Genomic DNA, 26,407 nt, shown 5'->3' on the forward strand with positions numbered 1-26,407 from the left:
CTTCATGCATATGGACTTTGTGAGGAGTAAACAAAGAAACAGCTGGGGACTTTAGCGCTTCGTGACTTAAAAAAAAAAAAAAGTTCCGTAAAATAACGACACATGGCAAGAAAAGTACTTGGGAAAACACTAAGGAGATAGCTGAGAGGGAGATACAAACAAAGTGATAACTGCAAACTCGAGCATGCTTCGACTCGGCTCCCTTCGGTTTTAGTGCGAGGTTCAAAAGCCACCTTTCTTGACATCTTTGTGAAATCCTGTGTTCGTTCACCCCTTTTTTTTTTATTAGTTCACAGGGAACCCTGAAGAAACTTATCAGTTTCACGGTTTGATCGATTCAAACAACCTAAAACAACGCAAGCGTAAGGCATTTTTCATGCAAACAATGCACCTTCTCCGTACAAACGCTTTATCAACTAAGGTGGGGTTTACATTAGACCGTATCAGCGGATCATCAGATTAACGTTTTTAAAATGATTAGTGTGCACACAGCAACGCCAATACACGATTCGTGTGCACATAGCAACGCCAATACACGGATACGCTCGGCTCCGCAGGCATCCTGCGCTCCAAATCACTCCGCCCTGAACAGCGAGTGCCCTCTGGAGGGTGCGCACTCCGGCCCTGCGCAGCTCACAGAGCGCGCGAGTGAAGCGCACGAGCAGTGATTCGGGACTGAGCCGCTGTGTGTGAGATCTCAGTGCATATCGGGCATGCGCGTCACTTACCACTTGCAAGTGGAAGGATGGCAAGCCTAAAGACAATCATAACTACACAATGGGCAGTATTTGCATCAGTATTTGCAGTATTTTCATACTTTTATACTCTTTAATGAAAGGTGATACAAGGTGGAAGTCCGCGCCGTTTTTCAGCAGTCGTGTCACATGACCAACGCCAGCGAATCAGGAAGGTGGATGTCACAGTGACATTGTCCAATGACGACGCCAGCTAGAGCTCAGCACAGCGTATCTGCGTATTCTCAATGTTTACACAGCACCGGACCAGACACGAACTGGACTGAATACGTGGACCCTGGCGGATTCCTGTTTCCCGGCGTTTTAATGTAAACAGACAGTGCATCCGCGAAGAAAACGAGACAGATACGGTCTAATGTAAACTTGGCCTAAGTTTTGGTAGACCACCAGATAAAGTTTTGAATAACTAATGAGGCGGAGGTGACGTCACGTGAAACCCAGCAATAGAGATCTTGCATGTGACGTCACAGCCGATCCAGATTGTAACAGACGCCATCTTGTCGGTCAAACGCCATATTTCCGCCTTCTACTTCTACCTTTTCTTCTGGAAACCAACCCTACTATATACAATTCTACTACAACGGCTGCAGCTACAAGCTCTCCCTACCTGTGCACGTTTATGTTTTTTGTGTGCATTTTTGCGTGTTGTTCGTCTGTACCAGACTTCAATATCCACTACAACCGTATGGACTTACTGGACATTGGTTTCCAGCAGAAAATGACGGTTTGTAGCGATTTCCATCGCATGCACAACATTCCGGACGAGATAGCAAGACTAGCGGGGTCTCCGTGGATTGTTATCGGGTCTGGCAGGCGAAGGAGGCGTCGTCGGGAGAGGAAGCAAAAGCGAGGCTGCAGAGCCAGCCTGTTGACTAAGCTCAGAAAACAGCCACTCAAATCTCCACTGCCAAGCCTCTATCTCTCCAACGCCAGATCCATGGTAAACAAGACGGACGATTTGGAATTACAGCTGGAATTACCTTATTCTATAATCGGCTGGTCAGTGCTATACTAGATACTACTGATATATCTAGTATCAGTACTAGTAATACTTAAGTGACTTACCCGTCCAATGAGGATTGTTATTGTCTTGTTTACAAGATGCCACATCTGAGGGCAGCTGACAAATCCTGAATTTCTGTAAAGATAACTGTCCAGAGATTTATAAGCACGCAATGCTTCACCACTGAACAGCGAGGGAAAGTTAATGAGGTAATTATACACGTCTGGGTATTCCACCTCTGGCAGTTCCATATCCACTGACACGGTCGTGAAAACTACGTCCGGTAATCGATAAGGGTCACTAATCCATAGGTCGTTTATTTTAGACATGTATCTAGTTATCTGTTCATTACAAAAATGAGCCGTGTAGTCCGTCGGTTGAAATTTATCCATTTTGTACACGAGTGCAGCAGTATTCAGCGGTGTTTTTTCACCGACAAGATGGCGGCTGTGTACTTTCCGGTCACGTGACTGCAAGATCTCTATATAGCTGCTAGTCATTACTGATTGCTTGTCTAAGTGGGTTATTTGTCACAAAGTATTTAGCAACGAAAACATCTGCAGTGGAGCATCTTACACACACTTTTGTAATTAATTTTAAAAAAAGTGTGGGTGTGACTCTCTCCTGCACACAACATGCCAATAACGCCCCCCAGCAAATAGAGACTTGGGGGGAACGACCCCGCCACAGTTCCTGCTTGAATGTAGCCAGACAGCAGAACAGACCTTTTGATGTCATGCTACATCAAGGGAGAGTCACCTTCACAGCAATAGCAAAACAGCAGAAACTGACTCAACTACAGACCTTTTTTTCTTTTTCTTTCCACACATATACCCGAGATGAAGCCTTAAAGGAAAAGGCAACTTTTGTACAAAACCAGGTGTGTAATAGGAGAAAAACATATACGCAATCAATTCCGTTAATTATTTCCATTATATATCGAACATGAAAAAATATTTTTAACTTTGAAATCATGAATTGACACAGAGGAGTCGAAGTTGGAGGAGGCAGCCATTTTGAGATTGTGGGCAACTATAAACCAATCAGAATCTTTCGTTAATGCGCCTCCCTCTGATCTGTGACGTCACTGGGCCCATGAAAACAGTGTTTACAGACAGATCACTGTGATTAGGAGTCCCGGCGGGTGGCTTGTATTCGATTCGTTTATATCCCGACCTTGTCAGCTGTCAGATTTATGTTCATGGACCCGGTAAGCTGGTAAATAATATAGATTTTTTTTCTTTACCAAATTCTAACAGAAAACGAGAGCGCCCGAAAGGGAAAACCGAGCCGAGCCGCTTCACGCATGCGCAGTAGGCTTGGTAGGACAAATCCAAATAGGAGTCATTCAGGATTCAGCCATGTTTTTGCTCCGTGTTTTTACTCGACCAAAGTTCTACAGTATTATGAGCTTTAAGTTGCATAAATAAAACCATTTGGTGAAACTTTGAAGAAGCGATTGTACTGGTTTTTTACCTTATTACCATGAAGCACTGAAGAGTTCTTTTCAGTGGTGGGCCGCATGACGTCACGCAGTAGATCAATATGGCGGAACGCATCTTCGCTGAGCTCAGCGCAAGCCCATATTATTAAAAGTTAAAGGATACTGTTATGCGGTCTGTTCTTTCTCTATAAATTCCATGATCGATTACTTTATATATTTATCTATCTATTTGTGGTGATTTTGTACAAAAGTTGCCTTTTCCTTTAACATGTAAATGCTTCATTAAATTATGTTAGCATAAAGATGTAGGATACACTCATCACTTATCCACAGACTCATGCCCTGGCAAGGGTGACTTTAATTTGCACTCAACTTAAATGTGCAGAAGTATAAAATGACCTGACCATGAAGAGAACAACAGAAGTAGGTTAATCATTTCTGCAAACATGCATACACTTGCGTCAGATTAAAGCTGAAACTGTGTGTCACACAGTGTGGCACATGTGTGGCAGAGCCAAATTATCAACAACTTCCTAATGCATAACACTAAAATGACTCACTACCCATTAAACAACAAGTATCTCATATCAGATCACTAACACTGTTTTGTCAGCCAAGACGTCCTAGGTGTTTGCTTCTATATATTAAAGACAATTATGTTAACTTAATTAAGGCTGCGACAACTAACTAATAATAAAATCAATAATAAAAACAAATGCCAATGAATTTCATTATAGATTAGTTGGACTGTTACGAAGCATGCTGTTCAGTTAGATTAAATTGTTTCTTAATGGACATGGGGAAAGTACAGTAAACCCCCCCACACACACTATAGCCAACACTCTTGAGGAATAGGAACACTTTACAGTACACCACTCTGCCTCATGATATAACTCGTGTTTTTATGTGAGTAACATTTCGATGAGTAATTATTTGTTGAAATAGCGGAAGCATGTCATCTCTGGCCAACTCCTGCTCATTAACTGCCTTATATATTACGTTGTCTTAGTTAATCCTGATTTCTAGCTGCATCACGCCTTTAGCCATTTTTCCCATTCTATTGGGGAAAACACCAAATCTAAGGGAAAAATTTGCCAGTTTGTGCAACTCGATGGGGTGAAAATGACAATGCTGTTGAAAAGTACTATGTTTAATTTTCTTAGCAAAGACAAAAAAAAAAAAAAAAAAAAAAATATATATATATATATATATATATATATATATATATATATATATATAAATAAAATTGTTTATCGTAAAACAATCAACCAGCATTTATCAATAATACTGCTACTTCTACGTTAACAGATTCAAATATCCTAACTATTCACTGCCCAGTACGGAATAACATACAAGTACATTATTCATCTCTCATCCCACTGCGTTTCTATTGTGCTTTCCATTCACACTGAAGTCAGTGCACAACAGAATCAATTTACTGATCCCAGGCATCATGAACTAAGAATCGACCCCAAAGTTTTCTAGTCAATTCCTCACATTTGGGGGAGGACGGACCCCCACCCCATAATTTACCTGGCACGCGCGCACACGGCAGGCAAAATTAATGTAACTGAGCATTTCAGATTGTGAAAGCCGATTTTTTGTGCATCGTTTGAACTTTTCTGGTCACAACTGAACAAAGCAGGGCTTGCTTAATTGTGTCAAAGTCCCTATTAGCAGTATTTAGACAAGTAAATAACCCAGAGTAACAATCGGCTGGTATCAGTTACAAGCATCCACATTATGGAAATCCGCGCCAATTCAGAGAAGCGTACAAGGCTACAAGACACTTCCCGTACATTATTCCTGGCATGCTGCGTTTATATAAAAATAAATAAATAAATAAATCAAAAGGACGGGCGCATCTCCATCTCAATCTGTAAGTATAGATTGAAACATAACCCTTTTCCTTTATTCAGCAATGAATGCAAGGGTGTAAGCCAAACCGTTAAAAAAAAAAAAGGGGGGCAGCACATCACGCAAAGTCACAGATGCCAACATGAACAAGAAAATCCTAGTAGGCCGAGATTCTAAATAAATAAATAAAAACCCCACACCTAAATCTTGCAACAAGACACTCGGTGCATGCCAGTGGATGGGGTCACTCCATGCCAACATAGATGATCCAAACATTATTTGACTGTGGAAACTTTTGAATTTTTCCAGTCCAGTCCACCATGTAATATTTTACACAGCAATAAGCGGTCCACAATAATTTTAAAATGGTATTTTCTGCATCAGTTGACTAACATTATATTAAATGTGTCTGCAGTGTGTTAATTCCAAAATAATCATTAAACCTTCACAAAAAAAAAAAAAATAATCCAGAAGCTGGATTTAAAATCAGATCTCAAGATGCAACAGTTCCTCACAGGCATTAGTCCATTTTCAAGCACTCTTTTGACATTATGTTGGCAGAACAGGAACAGAGGGAAAAGGCAGAGAAATGAAGCCTACCTGGGTGGCATACTGACAGGTGAACGTGGTTTAAGAGGCTTGTCCTTCTCTTCTTTCTTCTCACGTGGTTCCCTTAATGCCCGTTCTCTGGGTCTTCCTTCTTTCTCGTCTCGTTTCAACCGGTCTCGCTCCCACTCTTCCTTTCTGCGCAACCGCTCTTTTTCACGCTCCCGCTCGCGCTCCCTCTCACGCTCCCTCTGTCTGCGCTCTCGCTCACGGTGATCTCGCTCACGTTCGCGCTCCCTTTCTCTGTGCCGTTCACGGGGATCTCGCTCTCGATCCTGAAATAAACATATGTGCAAACGCCTAATAAAATACTTAATATTCAACGAGAAGGTGGAATTTACACAACTTGCACTACGTTCAGACTGCACCCTGAAACGACCCATATCCGATTTTTTTGCCCATATGCGACCTGTATCCGATTTGTTATTGACAATCTGAACGACACAGACCCGATTTTTTCACATGCGACCCAGGCCGCTTGGATATGTGGTCCTAATTCCGATTCATATCCGACATTTTCACATGCGACTGCAGTCTGACCGGACAGGTAGCATTCATGCGACCTACACGTCATCAACAAGAGACAAACTTCACTATTCTGCGTTGGCTAATCCCGCCTCTTTGGTGGAAAACAACATTTGTACAGTTTTCAGAATTTAAATAGACTTTTATAGAATTGATCAAGCTAATGGTGGATTTGGTAGGGACCTGGATGTTGATCTGTTAGCCTGATTAAATAAAACAGTTTCTATAACTGATTTATAACTTAAACCATCCTGTATTACAAGATTATAAGATTGTTCTGGAAATTTCCAGTAATTTGACACCTTCGGTGTCATTAGTCTGCTGCTCACATTAATCAGATTATTGTGTGAGTTCCGCCGCCGCCACAAAAACCACATCGCCAGGTCTCGCCTCATCTCCATAGCAAACTGCACTGGTGTTTCTGCACCTTGAGCCAGCGCTGAGAGAAGTTGCAGAATTCAGCTGGCTATAAACAATCTAAATAAATATTTATAAAAATGTAGAAAAAGTTTATTAATATGACGAAATAAATATGTGCAAATTATTAAGCCTGAATTAAGAGTTTGGTAATACAGCGGCCGTATCCCAAATGACTGCCTACTGAAGCTCGAGTGCACTATATAGAGTTTAAAAATCCATTACTTCCTAGTAACATGTAGTGCACTTATATAGAAATTAGAGAGACATTTAGGAGTCAACCCTCGTTACCAGGCTACACGTTTTCATTTCAGTTCAGAAACAAAAATGCACACGAGACCTCACACTTTAACACTAACCAGATAATTAAACAAACAAACAAACAAACAAACAAACAAACAAAAAATCATTAAACATGAAGAGTGCGCTTTTTTTTTTTACGTATTACGTAGATGTGCTTATTACGTGTCAATTTGCGCATGCGGGACACTTTTGGGTCGTTTTCCGTTCATATTGGAGATCGCATACAAGTCTCATATAATTGGTAATGTGAACGTCCTAACAAAAAAGTTGGATTTCACAACAAATCGGATATGGGTCGTTTCAGGTTGCAGTCTGAACGTAGTGTTAAAGTGAGTCTCCCGCCCGTTGAAACTTCGTGTATTTTCTTTTGTATGAAAATTATCATAAATGATCAAATGTGAGCATAAATAAACGACTAGAAATAAAAAATAATTTTCGAATAAAGGGATTACTTTTTGCCCACGTAGTACTATAGCGCCGAATCACTCATTTCCGACCTAGTAAAGATCCAGGTCACTATCTGCCGATAAACAAACACATGTGCGTGTAGCCATATTGTTTTCAACATCGATAGCGACAAGCAGAAGACCCAAACATATATAGAAGACAAAAGAACAACAACAACAAACAAATGAAGAGCAATGCTAAGTCTTTTATATCAATGGAATATTCGATCACGTGACCTCGGGTTGTGACCTCATTTTTTCGCGATCGTTCGTAGGCCTATCACTGCGCCTTTTTGGGGGGGTCCAAAAACTATTTCATTTTCTTTATTTTAGAATATATATACACCATTTGAAGGTATTTATTCGTTTAATGGCGTCAATATACGAGTCTTTTTCAACACAGAAAGTTTCAACGGGAGGGAGACACGCTTTAATCTTGAGACTGGTTAGGCATTTGTTTTCAGCCGCCCCGTCTTATATGTTTACGAGAAGCCGAGTATGTATAAACTTACACTGTAGTGGTATGGCAAAGGGGTCTCTGTATACTGCACTCTGAAGTTCTCATACTGGCCACCTCTCCAGAAAGCCTCCATTTCATAATCGTAATAAGGATCACCATATGGGTCACTGTAACACAGAGGGCTCAAACTACTCAGAGTTGAAAGCAGAAGAGAGCTGAACAGTGAAGAGACAATTACACGTCCATAAAATAAAACGTGAGCTACTACTGTAGGAGTAAGTCATATAGAATTAAACCATTAGTTTACAGTAATTTAGAATTGACAAAATGCTTACCCATATACTGGGTCTCTGAAGTCTATGTCACTGCAATTTGAAAAACAAGGAATGAAAACCATTTACAGAATTCAAGAACACAGTGTGATGCAAAACAAACAAAAAAATTACACTCCACTGTCTTCCTTTCATGCAGAAAGAAAAAAAAAAAAAAGCAAAACATTTAGCAGAAAGTGTCGTTATGTACAACTCAAACAATCCAGTCATGGTTCTGGGGATTAAACAGGTTAGGCTACTACTGAATGCACGTGGACAAATTTTTTTTTGATAATTGACATTTTAGCCATTTACTAAAATCAGACAAGACCTTATAATAGTTTAAATCTAATCAAATCTGTTGTGACTTTTTTTGTAGTTAGAAAAACAGGTATTTTTAGGAATTGGTACTGCATGACTGGTGATCTCAAAAGTCCCAAGCTAAAAACCCCTTTCCAAGTGTTAAATATTTCATCAGTCAAGGATATTTATTTATTTATTTTTTTAAACTGAATTGCTCAAAGCTCCAGTGTTTGGAATGAGACCAAGACCCTGTCCACACGTAGCCGGGTATCTGCTAAATCGAAGATATTTTTCTACGTTTTGGCCTGTCATCCACATGAAAACACATCAAAAACGAATATTTAAAAAAACTCCGGGCAAAGTGAAGATTTTTGAAAACTCCGTGTATGCCTTTTCGTGTAGACAGAGATAACCGGAGTTTTGCGTTTTAGAACGTCACAATCTGCACCAAAAAAACGACAACGAATCTGCCCTGACGTCAAACGTGCGACCTTTGTTTACTGCAGAAGCCACATTAAGCATGGACAAAGAGTAATGGATCGGAGTAGTGCCTTGAAAGCGTTAATTATTGTGCAGGTGCTATTCTGATGTGATTAGGGGGTAGGATTTGGGGAAATAATGCCATCTCTGTTCTGTAAAGTTATCCTACCTCTTGGATTTGTCCTACCAAGCCTACTGCGCATGCGCGAAGCCTACTGCGCATGCGCAGAACACATGACGTCATTACAATTAGCAAGTTCTCATACAGACCGTTTTATTGTTCAAAACAAGTCATTACAAATTATTTGACTCGACCAATACGCACAAAACAAAAATCGGCAAATGCGTGAAATACTCACCGATTTTCTATCAGCCCAACTGATCGGTAGGACAAAACTACTGTTGAATTCTCCTACCCTCCTGGATTTCGCGCATGCGCAGTAGGCTTGGTAGGACACCATCTACAGGTTTGGAATGCTTATGAATGTGATTGAAAACGCAGACGTTCAGTTATGTGTGGAAGGGATTTTTTTCGAAGACGAGGGGGTGTGGATAAAACATTTTTATAAACGGAGGTGGGGAAAATGTTTGGTTTTAAAAATACCCGGCTACGTGTGTACATGGCCTAAGATGTACAGTAAAATCAATAACACTGTCTAAGTAAGGTTTGCTCATACAGACTAAACTCTGAGGTTTCATACCCAGGATCTCTGATTTCCCTGGTAATGCGATAGCCTCGTTCCCTGAAGAAGTCATTTTCTTTGTCAAATTCCCATTCATCTTCACCAATGGTAACATTGAAGCGTTTTTCCTCAAAGTCAGGCTCCTGTTCTTTGCGTATTGTTGCCTTCTTTAATACCTGAGGCAACCAATGGGTTACTTGGTGTTAATTAGAATCATAATACTCCACCATACAAAATTTCTCACAGTGAAATTAAATCCATAATTAACTCATTATTAAACAATGGAAGTTAAACAATAAAAAGAGGATGCACTATACTACAAAATCAATAGTCGTCTTTATAGCAGCGGTATTCACGAGATCATTGACACAAACAGCAGCATTTAACATCCCAAAAAGAGCTAGATGGAAAAAACCTAAAACCACTGCACAAAATGCATGTCTAATTTCAACTGTTAGAGAAAGTCCAGTCATTATCACTACAATTCCTTTTAGGACAGCTCACTCTGATGCAGGTTTTCATAAGTTTGACATGTACCTCTTTGGCATGTCTGAGACCCCTTTCCCAGGCACTTTCCACTGGAGGCTCTGTAGGCAGAGGTGGAGGAGGCAATTCCTCTACAGGAGGACCGGTCTACAGGAGCACACACATCAATTCTTTATTTAAACTTGCAAGTAAAAAACACATCACGGCAAATTACAAATATTGGCTTATATATTAACTTTGCTGGATAGTGACACACTCAACTCATGCAAATGCCTCCATAAACTACAGTTCAGGGCGCTTTCACACCGCTAGATCGATTATTTGGTCCGCACCAGGCAGTAAGATTGTTACATTGTAGCATACAGACTGCGTGTGGTCTGCGTTCACGCATGCAAACGAACCAAATTGGTCTGAATGACGTTTCGTCATCTTCCGGTGGAAATAAGCGCCAATTTGAACTTTCACAATGGAGCGACACGTTCACACACTGTTTCTTGTGCTGGTCCTTGCTTTTTATATATCGTCAACATTACCCATTTCTGGCAAAATATCCAGTTCCGGAATGAGTCGCGGCTGCAGCTGGAGAACAATCTTCGGATATATTGGATTCGCCGAAGGTGTATAGCGCGTCATTTCAGGCAGAGGAGACGTGCTATTTTCACCAATGCTGTCCTGCTGATGATGAGACAAGCACCTTTCCAAAGACCCACAAGGTAGACTATAGTCTGTTAGCCTGACAAGACAGCCGGCTTTTACTGTAGAATCTGTTATGTTGTAGGTTAATACAGGGCAATCTGAATTTCCCACTGACCGAATGCTGACGGAGCTGGAGCACGCACGTGTGCCTGATGCCGCTGTTTACAGGACGTTATAATGATCACATTGTGTAGATGCTCACATCATTATCTTTATAGTTATATTCGAATAGTTCGTTTAGACCCGAGTTGGTCCAGGTTCGTGTTCTCACCAGAGGGACCGCACCAGAGGTTGAGATTTGGTGCGGAATCAAGCGGACCGAGACCACCCCTTTTTGGAGGTCTCAGTCCGCTTGATTTAGTGCGCACCCGAGTGCGATTGATGCTTTTACACCGACGAAAACGAACCGAACTAAGAGCTTTTGGTTCGAATGGACTGTTTAGTGCGCACCAACTGCTGTTGGTGTGAAAGCACCCTCAGACACACAGTCAACTTTTAGGTGCCTTGTACAAAAATAACTGGATAAATGCAAATTTCATCTGTATTCTCATTGCCTTATTTTTGTATATTATACTGCCTATATTTTGCACTAAATTACCTTTATTTTGTACTTTTTTTTGCTTTTATTTTGCCTTTACTTTGTATTATTTCTTCCACCTATTTACTGTTGTAATTTGGCATTCATGGTGGACGGCAAGCGAAGAATTTCAGTGTGCAAGAGGACGTTCCTTACTGTGCATATGACTAACACTTTGAAACTTCTGCAGGCAATACTTCAAATGATGGGTTTATTGTTAACGAACTCGTTCTAACATGCTCATGTTTCTGTAGTAACAGCTCATTCACAGCAACATGTATGGTGGATACTCCAAATATTCCAAGCATCATCATCAAATGTTTTATTAAATAGCGCATTTACCCAAGAGAAACGTATTAATCCATACAGAGATTAATAACATTTATGGAAGGAATCTTGAGCGTCAAGGCTTTGTAACAGTCAGTAAGTTTTCTGTCAAAGGACTTCTTTATAGTTTCAGCAACATAAGCTGGTACAAAAGAAAGGTTGGTGTGGGAGCGGTTTACAACGTTATAATGCGAGATTGTTTTAAGACCATGCCTAAAATAAGAATAGTTAAGATACATAAACTTGTGCACATTAAAATGCAATGATAAATCGTTAAAAGCATTAATGTTCCTTTATATATATGGGAAAACCATGGCCTAATGGTTAGAGCAGCAGCTTTGGGACCAAAAGGTCGCCGGTTCGATTCCCTGGAGCAGTGCCCTTGAACAAGGCACCTAATCCCAGGCTGCTCTGGGTATGTTGTACATCTACTAAATGCTGTTAATGTAATGCATATAATATAAATATTGTAACTGTTGGCAAATTGCAGCAGTGAAAAATTAACACACACGCATTTCAAGACAGTGTTTCAGTAACCAACTTGTGATAACATCCCTCTGTAATCCTGTCACTGATTTTCCAATAACAGTATGAGCTGAATGATCTATATTCAAAAATTCTGTGCCCATGAAGTTAAATAAATTTTAAAAAGTGCAGCTTTTTATCAAAAACAAAAGTTGGCAAGAGTTGCATGCAAATACACAAGCGTACTTTACACTCATTTTGTGCCCGTTTTCAACACAGCCATTGACGTCAATACATCGTCATGCTCTCAACTTAAACCAAAATAAATGTATCATGTCTGACTTACTTGCCAAGAGTGCATTTGGCAAGTAAACTGACAACTAAAAAATGGCTGCTTTTTTTTTTTAAACTTATCATGCATTAGGGGTTTCTGAAACTCAATGCTGAAAACACTGTAAATTTGTATTTGTAAAAACTGCACACTGAATTTAAAGAATTTCATTCAAGCAGTGCAAAAAAGCCAGCCACGTGGATGTGGAAGTTTGTGTGATCATCTCATAAACACCAGATAGCATACAGAACTTAATTACAACATAATTACAGCACTTGGCTAGCAGTGCGAATTTATTACCTCATCTTACTTATTATTACGATTTGTTCATTGCCAATTTATTTGACGTATGATAATTGCATAACCATCCGGGAAGTACAGACTACAGGATGCGCCATGACGCTCGAAAGCATTTTTCACTGCCCTTGGCATTACTACTGACTGCTGAAATTAGCTTAGGATGAGATCATCAGTGCGTACATGAACGCACCCATTGCCTGGACATGAGGTTAAAACAGCTGTGGTAGAAATGACTGGTGATCTCTTACCCAGGGGTTGGAAGGCATGAGTGGGTGAGGCCCACCGCCTCCAGGAGGAGCTCCGTTTGGAGAGAAGGGGTCTGGCTTGGAGATAAGCGAGTAGTTGCCTTTGTCATTGACTCCTGGGTGGATAAACCTACAGATCATGCCCCAAGTGCAGTTACCTATCAGACACAGGGTGGGTGGGGTGGTAATTTTAATACCGCTATTGGGTTGAACATTTAGGCGAGGCAAGGTTATTTATATAGCGCATTTCATACACAGTGGCAGTTCAATGTGCTTTACAGAAGTAAAAGCAAAACAGTAAACAATAGAAAATAAAATTACATAAAATAAAGGGGGAAGAAGAGAGAAAGTTCAGTAAAAACAGCAGAATAAAATGGAATAAAAGTTAAGTAAAGTTTAAGGGTGTATTCAGACCAGGATAGTTCAATAGTTCACTTGCTTTGTTCCGAACCAAATGGTTTTTTTTTTTTATTTTGGTGCGGTTCGCTTTCACACTGTACATTTTAGTAAGCGGACCAAAATCTGTCAACAAAGCCACGCGCCCTGAGGTCGTTCAGCTATTGGTCAGAGACGACACGCGCACAAAGCGTTAAGTTCAAAAGTAGTCATGGAGGCTTTCCGTGCTGTTATTCTTTTTAACGTCATCAAAGCTATATGTTTTTTCCAGTTTTTACTGTTTTCACAATTGTGTGATTACTATGCTGTTGTACAAGTAATTTATCAACGACGACGACAAAGGCCAAGGCGGCTACGGAGGATAGCGTTGATGAGCGCACATCATGTTGTGACAGTTCTAGCTCTTCACGCAATAGATGAATTTCTTTTTTGCGTCGCTAGTACCGCCACTTTTTGAAAGAATGTCCCTGATTTTAATGTAGGCCTGACGGAGTTTCTTCACTTTTAGCCGACATTGTTCTGGGGAGCGTGTGAACCCCTTCTCCTTCATTTTCTCACTGAATATAGCAAACATGTCGGCATTTTTGTGTGTTCTCTCCAAAAGCTCAGATATGTGGACATCTGCCCATATATCCACAAGGGTGCGCGTTTCTTCCTCGGCCCACGTTTGCCCCCTACTCATTTTTTGTATTCTGTAGTCTAGCCTACCACTGGTCTGAATGCCTGAACGACTGTTGTAAGGTTCCCTTGACAACCGAAACAGTGTTTGCACTTTGCGGTGGAGTGTCAAGACTCTCTTTCCCATAATGCTCGACAAATGACGGAAGCTCCCGAGGTACAAAAAAAAGCAAAACTGTCAGAGGTCTGCTTTCACACCTCCAAAAGGTCCGCACCAGGGTTCCTTTGGTCCGGACCGAGTCCGACCTTGCAGCTCGGTCTCGGTCCGCTTGTTTGGTCCGGACCAGAGCTTGGTGGTTTGTATTCAGACCAACCCAAAAGGTCCGGACCAAGGGAAATTTGGTTCGGACCAAACAACGTAGGTGTGAATACGCCATAGGACATGCAAAGACTGTAAAAGTTAAGTAAAGTTTAAAACATGTAAAAGATGATATTTATCAATTAGCAGAAAGCATCTGAAAACAGCTTGGTCTTTAATCTAGATTCGAAGCTGCCAACAGCAGGAGCATTTTGATTTAAACTTTGTTATATACATATTGTAAAAGTTGAATCTTTCTTTAAAACTTCATGACTTGAGCCAAAATTAATACTATAAAATGCTTCTCAGATGGATGGTTACACCTGTATTTCAACACTCTGTACAATACCTCCCTCTTGTGCACAGGCATGGAAATGCTATAAACCCCCATAATGTCTGATATAGTATCTTAGACTTAGCCCAAATGTTCATAGATAGATATTCAGGGTTTTAATACCGAACACAAAATTAATAGGATACATTTATAGTACAGCAAAAATAACCATTGCTTGAATATATACTTTGGATTTAAATTTTCAATTGACTACATCTTTCAACATGATAGAAAGTATTATAATTAAAACTTAATATTGACAGTGCATCGTTTTTGTGTGGTCTATTCACCTCTAAGAAAACAAAAGCTGTGCATTAGAAAGTAACATGACTAAACATGGTTAGCTTTCACTTGTGAGACTCACAAGCGCTTCATGTTTTTGTGAAAGAAACTTGCACAAAAGGATGATGCCAGACATTTTACAATCATCATCTTTTCATGGGATTTTACAATATTTAAAATCAGCACCTTGAGAGCCTACCTTTCATAAAGAACCTGCAGATAGGTCTGGGTCGGATTTTTCTGTCTGTGGGGTCCTTTACTTCACCTTCCTCAAGGTCGTCATCCTGAAACGGGCCACAAAAATGAAAATGAAAACGGGTATCTTAGACGACAGAAATGCCTGGTTCTTTTGGTCTAATACTATTCAAAACTTCAAAGTTATGCATTTGAACATGAGTCTTATTTAATTTAGTATACTGTAAATATGCAAGTGATTTCTAGGAAATCGCATGCGCTGACTGGTCGAGAAATTCTGATTATTTCTCGATAATCACTCGGCAAAACGACGGTCAATTGCTTTGCCACCACAAGTGAGGAAGAATTACAAATTATGAAAGAAAATGCTGTTCCTAAACGCACTAAAGTTGCTATAAAGTTTGGTTTAAAACTATTCAAAAGGTAACGTGGAATTGTGATTTATCCATTTCAAAATAAAAAGTATTTTATGTGACTTGACATAGACAAGCGTCACAAGCCTGTGCTGTACCAGTACTACATTTGTATGCTGCTTTTGAAGTTTGAAATAATTTTTTTAAAAAATAAAACACCTGTGTATTTTTACTAAACAATTATCCACCTCAGGCTCAGTGAATAACAATCTTGACTTCACCTTGGTTATTATTCACCAATATTCACTTTGCCTTTGGCGAATAATTGTTAAATAAAAGCAAAAAAAAAAAAACATGCAAGATAAGACAATATACTGATGGATGCTTTTGTGGAACACTCGTAGTATAAAGAGCGAAATCATGTAATTGTTAAATTTTCCATATGCTAGCATTGTTTTAAAGAAAGGAACAAGTAGAACTTGACACTAATGGCATTGATGGAGATGCCACCAAGAGGTCCAAGTCATTTTTGTCACTAATTTCTATGCTCAATGCCTTAAATACCCTCTAAATATACTTCCAACAAGAAAGACACTACTGAAGAAAGGCCATTTCAAGGGCTCCTGAGACTGGAGCAATGGAAAAGATTTTGCCTCATCATCCAGAGATCATGAATTTGAATCCTGATTGTTCCACAGCAGTCCATGGCCAGGAGCCCAAGAGAGCAAAATTGGCCTGTGTAACTCGGGTAAGGAGGGGTAGCATACTTTCTCCCCTTTCAATTACAGCAATTACAGCCAATCATGGACGTCGGTGAGCGGCAAGCACTTTGCTCAGTGTGTTACGTTAACCGACACTGCCTGAGCAATCATCAAAAGGTCAGCTGGCTTCACATGCATTGGAGGAAGCATGTGACAGCTTTCGCCCTCCGTTTTTCGTTGTGGTCATGTGGTAAGGGAGAGCTATCAGGTGGGTGGGAACTGGTCATGAGGGAGAGTTGTCTGGTGGGTGGGAAATGCTCATGACTAAATCAGGGAGAAAACGTGAGGGGGGGAAAAAACCCACCACGCGCACACAAACGGAGCAAAAAGGAGGAGGGGTTGGGGAAGAAAGACTTTCAGACATTAGACCTTGACCTTATTTGGATCAATTCAAACGTCTAATCGGTTCATCTTTTGGTTACACAGATGGAAAACTCAAAGACACAATACCTGCACAGAGGCAAAAACAAGAAACAAAACGTGTTTCAACACATGACAATCAGGCCTGCTGCTCTGCCTGCACATAGGGGCCTTTCACTGATGTCACAGATTTTTGTTCATCATGCGTCCACCATATTGCCAGGCAAACAAAGAAACATTGCCGTGACAGTTAATAATGAAATTTGAGATGACTGCAGTCAGTACAATCTCTGAAATGATTAAAAATTAATATTTATACCAGCAGATTGCATTACATCCAAAAGCAGAAACAGTCAGCATAGAGCCATATAATTTACCCACACATGTATTTATTTATTCTTCCAACTGCTCTGGGTATGTGTGCACTCACTGCTCACTTGTGTGTGGGTTTACCCACAAATGTATTTATTCCGCATGAAGTGTTCACCAAACCAGCTACCAGATTTGGGACACTACGACATCCTGAACTATTTAGTATTTGGGACTTCTAAACACGCTGGAGAGATGCTAAAGGCATATGACAGCACGGATGCCTACCAATATTTCGAGGCAGGTTTCATGCCGGAATGCTACGGGAAATTCCTGATAAAGAAAAATACCTTATTATGACAAAGGCAAGCTCAAACATGGACTTCTAACAGCAATAAACAAGCCACGGCCTAGATCGAGCATATTTTATGGTGTTTAGCCTAGTCTACGTCGTCAATACATAAAGCCTCGGTCACAACCGGCCGTATGTGCTCCTACGGCCGGTCTACGTGCAAGAAACGCACGGAGGGCACGCGTGTGACGTGCTGATTTTCAAGCCGTAGACTGGCCGCAGAGGTTCTTTGTCATGTCAAACAAACTCTACGGGCGCTTACGTTTTTTTCAGGTTGCAAGACAAACGTACGGCCAACGTGCGTCTTTCTCCATGAACAAAAAAAAACCGGAGCGATTTGGGAAACGCCAAAAAATCATACGTCAGGTTGTGACCTAGGCTTAACATACATGCTGCTAGTCGAGCCAAGCATTAGGTCTAAGAAAATATATCGCATCCAAAGCCCACACCTAGATGCACATTTTAACGTTCATACATTTGCCTTTTTTTTTTTGCAGTGCAGTAGAGCTGCCAAGTATGACACGCTTGTGTATGTCCTAACAGATGGTACCGAGTGCCAGACCATAAACCTGTTAAAAACTTTCCCATCTAGACCAAAGTTTTATCCATGTTACACAAACTTAGTCTTGTTGAATGTTAACTTGAGTACACCAAGACCAGATCTAGATCGATGGGATTTTTATAACTGAATGGCCTTGAACTAGAAAAAGTGTTCGGAGACATAACAGATGCACAGAGCTTTCATAGTAACCTACAGCCTCCTATTTTCCGTTTCAAAAAACATTAAATTCCATTTCAGACAATTTGTTTCAGTTATATGCTCAAATGACAACTAAATTGGCATTTTTAGATTTTCAACATATAAAATACATAATTCAGAATTCTTAAGTAAACGCATGAAATTATGTTTCAGGTAACTGGCGTTGGGAGGCATCTGCATGTTTGTTGTCCTTGTGCATCCATCCCTGTAATCCTGATTTACTGGCCTGCTGTAGTACAACTTCATATAAAAGCTTTAAACTTTCTGTACACAGTCTAATATCTTAATGCACCTTAGAATCAACACTAAATTTCACTTCACTGAAAATGTTTCTCTTTCATTTATTTAAGACTGTAGTTAATTAGCGCTGTTAACTTGATTGTTGACTGGCTCCTGCTATTTTCTTTAAAACTTTATATTGTATATTAATACTTTTATGGTTATCCTTACTCTTTATACATGTACGTTTAAATAAAACAATCTCAGTTATCATTTTATCCATGTTTTTCAAACTTATTCGTTATGCTTACAATGTTTTCAGTGCAACGACAGGTCTAACATAAAGTGTGTGACAGTGTCCATTTAATATATTCTTTAAATTATTCAAATTATTGAACAGTTAACTCGATTATTAGTTTAATTTACATTTTGCCTGTAAATTATTCATTTAATAATGCACAAGTCTTCAAACTCTATATAGAAAATCATTCTTCGGAACATAACTTCTTATTTAAGAACAAACAATTAAATCATGAAAATAATCAGTTGCTATTATATAACGTTAAACTGAAAAGCCTTGGTGCAAACTACTAATGGAAATCTGACCGTTCAAAATCTGCCTTCAAGATCACCATTATAATACAGCATTAGGAGTTCCTTTGTGCTTGAAAATATTCCGTGGCCACGCGTTAACGCATGGGAACGAGATCCTATTCCGTGGCCACGACTTGTTTAATACGTGGGAACGAGATGATTATTAGGTGGCCACGAATTAATAATGCGTGGCCACGAGAAGTGTTAGTCATTTCATCACTGAGACTGTTGACTTTCTGGCATCAGTAGCTTCAGCCGCAAATATGGACAAGTTTGATCTGACTTCGTTTTATTTTAATCTAGGAATGAATTATAATGATATCCTTAAAATCACTTGCAGTTAGACATGGAGTAATTCTGAGCAAGAGACACTTAATTCGGCTGCTCAAAAAGCACGGGCTCAAACGTAGACAATATGCTGACCTTGGGGAAGTTATAGATTTCACCATACAGGATAAATCCTGTATTTATTGCACAATCGACGGCCGCTCAAAAACTGGATATCATCCCATCAGGCTGGAACTTTAATCATCTCATGGCCACACGTTATTAATTCATGGCCACCCAATAATCATCTCGTTCCCACGCATTAAGCAAGTCATAGCCACGGAATAGGATCTCGTTCCCACGCATTAAACAAGTCATGGCCACGGAATAGGATCTCATTCCCACGCGTTATTAACTCGTGGCCACGGAAATTTTTTTTTTTCACCCATGTCACCAGAGGGACTCCGTAGATTCTGTTTCTGAGCACCAATTCTGTTTCTGACCGCGATTTCCGTCCGTTTTCCGCGATTGCGGAAAATCGGAGGCCCTAGTAACCGGATATAAAATGTTCTCCACACACACACACGGGAATGTTTTCCTGGCATCCAGTCTTCTTCCTGTTTAACTGCAGCTCGCCATTTTTCTCATCTTTGAGTTCGTCAAGGAGTGGTGAAAAGTTAAACCAGGCTCATCCCCGCGTTTGTTATTGCATCCAAAAGCACCACAGATCTTTGGATTTGTTCTTTAGATGCAACTTCTACGAGTTTATCTGTAGATGTTTACTGAATTGGGCTTACATTCACATGCACTTGTGCCAGTCGTTGTCAAACACAAAGCTTGCCCGGCAATATGGCCGCATAAACAAATCTACAGTTATGACGACGTCATGCGAAAGGCCCCTATAGAGGTTTTCAACCTGACGTCATAGGGTCACCTGATACTGTTTACGCCGCCATTTTGGAGGTCAAACAAAGCCACGCTTATCAGCAAACAACGCTTGTAATATCCATCTTCTTCATCGCTTACTTTTATCGTAGAATGCTTGATACGTGTTGTGCAGTTAGCTGCCACAACAGAAGAGGGGATAAACCTGGATTAACGTTCCATAGGTTCCTGGCCGATCGACAGCGTCGCGAAAAGTGGATCGCGGCGATCAGGCGAGAGAATTGGCAGCCCACCGAACACACGCGTTTGTGTGGCGAACATTTTGTCTCAGGTAACTTTTCCAAAAGTTTAAAGATATCGTATGCGAGATAAATGACAAATTATACATGTAGCCTAGCACCTAGCCTACACGTAAGCCCTGTTAGGCGGTGTTCAGGCTACCTGGCACCTAGCCCCACTAGTCAGGCTACGATGGTTTTATCTTTATACATCCATGGTTTTATATACGTGAGACGGGGACCGCTCGGCCTCATCAATGGGGCTACCTGGCACCGGGCTTCTTACTAGTGTTTGGGCAGCTTACGTGTAGTCTAGGTTTAACATACACGGTGCCCTCAGGCGAGGCAGAGCCATGTTGTTGGGTGGGTTGTACTTTTTAGATATGAATATGCAATGGACAAAACTAGAATTCGATACTAGACATATTAATTATTATGCATTTTTCTATATGATTAATGTAACTCTCTCTCAACCTGGACACTATTTTTCTAACTGCAATGAATTTACTTTTATTTGGTATCACGTTGAAGTAGACTGTTATGGAATTTTTTTGCCACAAAATGCTGTTGGAAATCTTTGCATATGTTGTCATGGCAACCATTCAAACAATGCATGCTGTGAAAAGGGAAAATACATATTTTTTGACAAATCTTTAAAGTAGGTTTTTCTATTTAAATATTAAAAGTAGTAGCCTACTTCTTAAAGTTATTCAATTTAGGTTTAGTAGCATATTGACAGTCTAATGTCGCTCAATAACCCACATGTTGGGCTAGCGGGAGTCGCCATTGTTGTGACTGCCAAAATGGCGCCATCTACTTGTCGACATGGCAATGGTCACGTGGGTCGAAAACCTCTATTGAGGTATTTCACCCACGTGACCAAGTCACGTGACGCAGCCATTTTGGACGGCACGCTTAAGTCTTTCAGTGCAAGGCGGTATGAGATGGTGGAGACCTTTGCACATTTTAACAAGAAAGTAAGCTGTGATTCGTGTTAAATTGGATCTGTCTTTTATCACAAACACTGTACCCAGCCTTAGTATGGAGCCCTGTTTATTTATTTCTGTGTCCTGTTTCTTTCTAGCCTCTGTTATTGCGTTTTATGTCTGATGTCTGCTACATGCAACCCTAGACAAATTAACATTGCCTTGCTTCACTGCTCAGATGGGTTAACAAACACTGACCCATTTACTTTTTGCTATATATTTTATCAAAACTGCGTTAACTGATAAACTAACCTGAAATGAAATGATCACTGCAAAGTCTGGAGTACTCTGTTGGCTCCCAATCCTGTCTCTTCACAGCTGCAATCCATTTGGCCCTCTTGTCTGGGTCAGTAGGAAACCGGTAGTGATGTGTCGGTCGCGAACGATCCGGTTCAAAGAGCCGGCTTTTTGAAGTGAACGATGGGAGCCGGCTCTTCGGTGGGAGCCGAGTTGGGGAGCCGAATTAAAAAAAAAAAGTTGCTGTCCGATTGCGTCTTTGTGTTGTCTATTACCATTCAAAGGAAAAAAAGTAGCATGGTATACGCCTACTTTTTTTGGTTGGGGGGGTTGATGTCATTCACAGCTGCGAAAATACGAAAATTGGTGTAATGCTTAAAGCTGTGGAGCGCAGGGGAGAGGAGTCTGTGAGGCACCTGAGGAGGGGAAAATCAGCTGTGTATTTTATATTGGTAATATAACAGTTTTGCATTATGTTTGTGAGAAAATAATTTATTAATTGGTAAGCAAGTTTTATTTCTATAGCTAGAACTAGGGCTGCACAATTAATCGAATTTAATCGAAAATCGCGATTTTGGCTGCCACGATTAAATTAAAATCGCGATTTATTTCCATTTAAAATGCGAGCTCTGGTGCATATCCGATCAAGCACTTTTTGACCAGTACTCCGCCAAACCATTAGGGGGCGAACCGACGCATGTAAGGTTTCATTACTCCGCCTAAATAAGCAAGCAAGCCAAGTGCGCAGAGCTTCAGTGCAGCGGTCCAGTGTTGCCAGATTGGGCGGTTTTAAGTGCATTTTGGCGGATTTGAACATATTTTGGGCTGGAAAACGTCACAGTGTCTGGCAACACTGGCGGCATCTTCTTCAAGGGGTGATGGCGTGAGAGTGGGTAACAGATTGAGCATATTTAGCACTGGAGGCAATGTTGTGACCTGCCTTCGCTCATGTTTAAAGCCAGAGAATGTTGATAGGCTGGTCTTTCTAGCTAAAAACTTGTAGGCCTCAGTATAATGCTATGTAATTGTTGCAATTGAGTTTTCAGTTCCTTCATCCTTTGGTAATTTCTTGGATAAATTTCATTTATTTGTCATTTGGAAATCAGAATTTCTCTTTTAAATTTCATTCTGCACTGAAAGCTGTTCATTTTGTTTGTTTGAATATAGTGAAATAAAATTTAAGTGATTTCCCTAACATCAAGAATAATCGTGATTAATAATCGTGATTACAATTTTGATCAAGATAATCGTGATTATCATTTTTTCCATAATCGTGCAGCCCTAGCTAGAACATTGTTACACTGCTATACTTTACAAAGCTTTACAATGGCTACACAAACTAAAAAATAAAATGGAAAACATCCTATTGATAAAATATCTCATCTCATCTCATTATCTCTAGCCGCTTTATCCTTCTACAGGGTCGCAGGCAAGCTGGAGCCTATCCCAGCTGACTACGGGTGAAAGGCGGGGTACACCCTGGACAAGTCGCCAGGTCATCACAGGGCTGACACATAGACACAGACAACCATTCACACTCACATTCACACCTACGGTCAATTTAGAGTCACCAGTTAACCTAACCTGCATGTCTTTGGACTGTGGGGGAAACCGGAGCACCCGGAGGAAACCCACGCGGACACGGGGAGAACATGCAAACTCCACACAGAAAGGCCCTCGCCGGCCCCGGGGCTCGAACCCAGGACCTTCTTGTTGTGAGGCGACAGCGCTAACCACTACACCACCGTGCCGCCCATTGATAAAATATAAAAAATGTAATTAATTAACTAGTTAATTGCAGCAATTAAATCAAAAATAAAATCTCAGGAGCCGTTTGGGAGCCGAAAGAGCCGGCTCTTTATAGTAAGAAGAGCCAAAAGAGCCGGCTCCCGAAAAAGAGCCGAAATTCCCATCACTAGAAACCGGTAAAAGGAGCGTCCTGCACGCTGTCCCTGTCTGTCGTGGCAGCCCACAGCACAACAAGCAAACACCATGGTTATTTATAGAGTGCTTACTGACAAATTAATCTATTCTAAGTGTCTGTAACACGGTTTTTTTTTCAAGCTGGTTCTCCCTCTCTGTCTGCAGCGTTAATATGTAGCTTGACGTTCAAAATGGCGGACACCGGGGCGTCACGTGACCCTGTGACGTCAGGTGAAATACCTCAAATAGGAGTTTACAGCATGTGGATTTAACATGTGAATTTAAGTAGCTAGCCTCGGTCTTGAAACATAACTCAGTTATGCCGCCTCTTATGACTAATAAAAGTCAAACCAGAAAGGCACTCAGTAGAATGCATATCTCCACCAAGCCACATATCATCAAAATCACTTGAACTTAGGATAATACTAAAGCTGTGCACCAAATTTAATCAAAATCCATTCCCTACTTTGAGTTACATTGGGAATAGACATAAATAAATAAATAAATAAATAAATAAATAAAATAAAATAAAATCCTGGATCCACATACATATCTGGATTTGCATCAGAATTAATCAATTGTTCCTTGGCCCATGACCCACCTTTCCTCAAAATTCTCAAAATCCATTTGCTATTTTTATGCCTCCACCACCATAAGGTGCAGGAGGCATTATGTTTTTGGGTTGTCCGTCTGTCCGTCAGTGTGCGCGCGTCCTGAAACCTTGTGAACACGATATCTCAAAGGTTAATGAAAGGAATTTCACCAAACCTTCAGCGTTTGTGTGCTTTGGGACAAACATGAACTGATTAGATTTTGAGATCAAAAGGTCTAAGGTCAAGGTCACTGTGATGTAAAAGGTCTGTCCGAAAACCTTGTGAACACAATGTCTCCAAGGCTAATACAAGTAATTTCACCAGGTCAAGATTACTGTGAGGTCAAATGTCCATCCCCAAATCACAACTTAAGGCGTGTAGTCTACCGGGCGGAGGCATCCCCATCGACGCCATTGGCATCGAGTTCTATCTAGTTTGACTTACATTGGGCAATGCCAAAAACAAAAGGAGGCGAAAACACACCCTACTCCAACGAAGTTTGTGGAGGTAACGAAAGACAGGAAGGAATCACCTGATCATCATCCAATCCTCAACTGCCCAGTTTCATCAAGCCTGTGCCCTCAGTAGCCTCAGATTTCTGTTTTTGACTGACAGTACCTCACTCGCCTAAAGGTTCAACATGTGTGGTGTTCCGAGATGCTTTTCTGCTCACCACAGTTGTACAGAGTGGTCATTTTACTTCCTGTCTGATGTGAACATTATCTGGAGCTCTTGGCCTGTACCTGCATGATTTTATGCACCGATTGGCTGACTGGATAACTGCATGAATATGGGGTACAGTTGTTCCTTTTAAAGCGGTCAGTGAGTGCATATGACATTTTACATGCATGAGTGCTTCAAATTTTAAAGCAGATACACAGAGCCACGGTCTCACTTTCATTTATAAATGCCTTGAGACCTCAAGAACGGCACAGGAATAGTTTTAAGCATTAACAATAAATCTAATATAGTAACTTTTACAATTAGTGATTTATATAGGTAGCGGTCTGAATGAATGACGTTGACGCCCGTAACGTCACAGCAGGAAGTCTATCGGTCTCATCGCCATTTCCGCTATACTAAAACACAGAGTACCTTTAGGTGAGTGAGGTACTGCAACTCCGATCCTCCATTTTGAGCCAATTTATCGCCATGCCACACAGATGTGCCAGCAACACGACAGAAGGTGCATTTATGTTGCATTCATGGCCCAAGAATGTTCAAGCTGCAAAGATTTGGACGCGTTTTGCAAGAAGTTCATGGGCACATTGAGCGCCTACGAAGTGGTCTCTCCTCTGCTCATTTTACCGAAGACTCGTACGAGACCTCTGATCCGTTGAGGAGCGTTGGCTATAAGCCCACATTGAAAGAGGGTGCAGGACCAACAATTAAATAAAACTACAAGAAAAGGAAAGCATTTATTAGCATACCTGCCAACCTTGGAAAAAAATTTTGAGTAGCAACTTATCGCGGTGGTGCAGCGCAGCACGGCGTGAGGTCAGGCACATTTGCTGATCGGTACTGATTGTAATGAGTGAGCATGTGAACAATGTATTACTAAGCAGAGTTCCCACTCACCACCACATCTAGTTATTCAACATACAAGTAGACTTTGAAGAAAACAAGAGCTCTTTTAATGAAAAGGCATGAATATATTTCCAATGCTTTCACCAAGACATTTGGCACAAGGCAACTGTGCCCGAAAAATGTGTCCTTTATACAGACCTTAAACTTAAAGATAAGGGATAAATGTACTGCCTTTGGCATATTGTGTCTTAAATACATTGGGAATTACAACAAAGAATCCCAAATAGCATGCTATGTCCCTTTTGACATTTAGCATTATATTGTATAGATAACAGAAAAACCAAAGGGCTATAGCCTACGTCTTTTAAAACAGATGCCGGCAGTCTGCAACACACACACACAAAATCCTTTTTTCATAAATTTAGTTTTGACCGTAAAAGAGATTCTCGCTAGCCTGGGCCCGCCCATCCTAAGCGTGACGCAACACAAGGGCCTACTGTGAGCTTAGTCTTGCCAGACAAGCTATCTACAGCTCTTCCAAGCTCCCGAAAAATCGGGAACCAATCAACTTTGAGCATCTCCAACAACCCTGGGTAGAGGCGTGTTCAAGGCACTGACGTAGTAGAACTGCGACCGGAAGCCATAGATTGTTTACAGAATCTATGCCGGAAGCGCTTCATTCACGCTTCCGCATCTATTACGCATAGATGCTGTATTGAAAGCATTCAACGGGAAGTTCTCATTGAAAACGGAGCAAAGAGCAGCCCTGGAGGTATTTATTGAAAGGAAGGACGTTTTCG

The 26,407-nt window shown here is 40.7% G+C and overlaps 1 protein-coding gene across 2 annotated transcripts in view; it reads right to left on the bottom strand.

Annotated features, from left to right (window-relative positions):
• zc3h18 (zinc finger CCCH-type containing 18) overlaps positions 1 to 26,407 on the bottom strand; it is a 77,815-nt gene that overhangs the window by 33,015 nt on the left and 18,393 nt on the right. For both annotated transcript variants that reach the window (XM_060923799.1, XM_060923800.1), the window contains exons 3-9: positions 15,208 to 15,292; positions 13,024 to 13,178; positions 10,131 to 10,226; positions 9,612 to 9,769; positions 8,152 to 8,181; positions 7,869 to 7,983; positions 5,660 to 5,940 (exon numbers count right to left, since the gene is read on the bottom strand). In XM_060923799.1, the coding sequence (XP_060779782.1) occupies positions 5,660 to 5,940; positions 7,869 to 7,983; positions 8,152 to 8,181; positions 9,612 to 9,769; positions 10,131 to 10,226; positions 13,024 to 13,178; positions 15,208 to 15,292 (920 nt within the window). The remainder of the gene's footprint in view (positions 1 to 5,659; positions 5,941 to 7,868; positions 7,984 to 8,151; positions 8,182 to 9,611; positions 9,770 to 10,130; positions 10,227 to 13,023; positions 13,179 to 15,207; positions 15,293 to 26,407) is intronic.

The sequence above is a fragment of the Neoarius graeffei genome, chromosome 6, assembly GCF_027579695.1.
Source record: "Neoarius graeffei isolate fNeoGra1 chromosome 6, fNeoGra1.pri, whole genome shotgun sequence".
Classification (NCBI taxonomy): domain Eukaryota; kingdom Metazoa; phylum Chordata; class Actinopteri; order Siluriformes; family Ariidae; genus Neoarius; species Neoarius graeffei.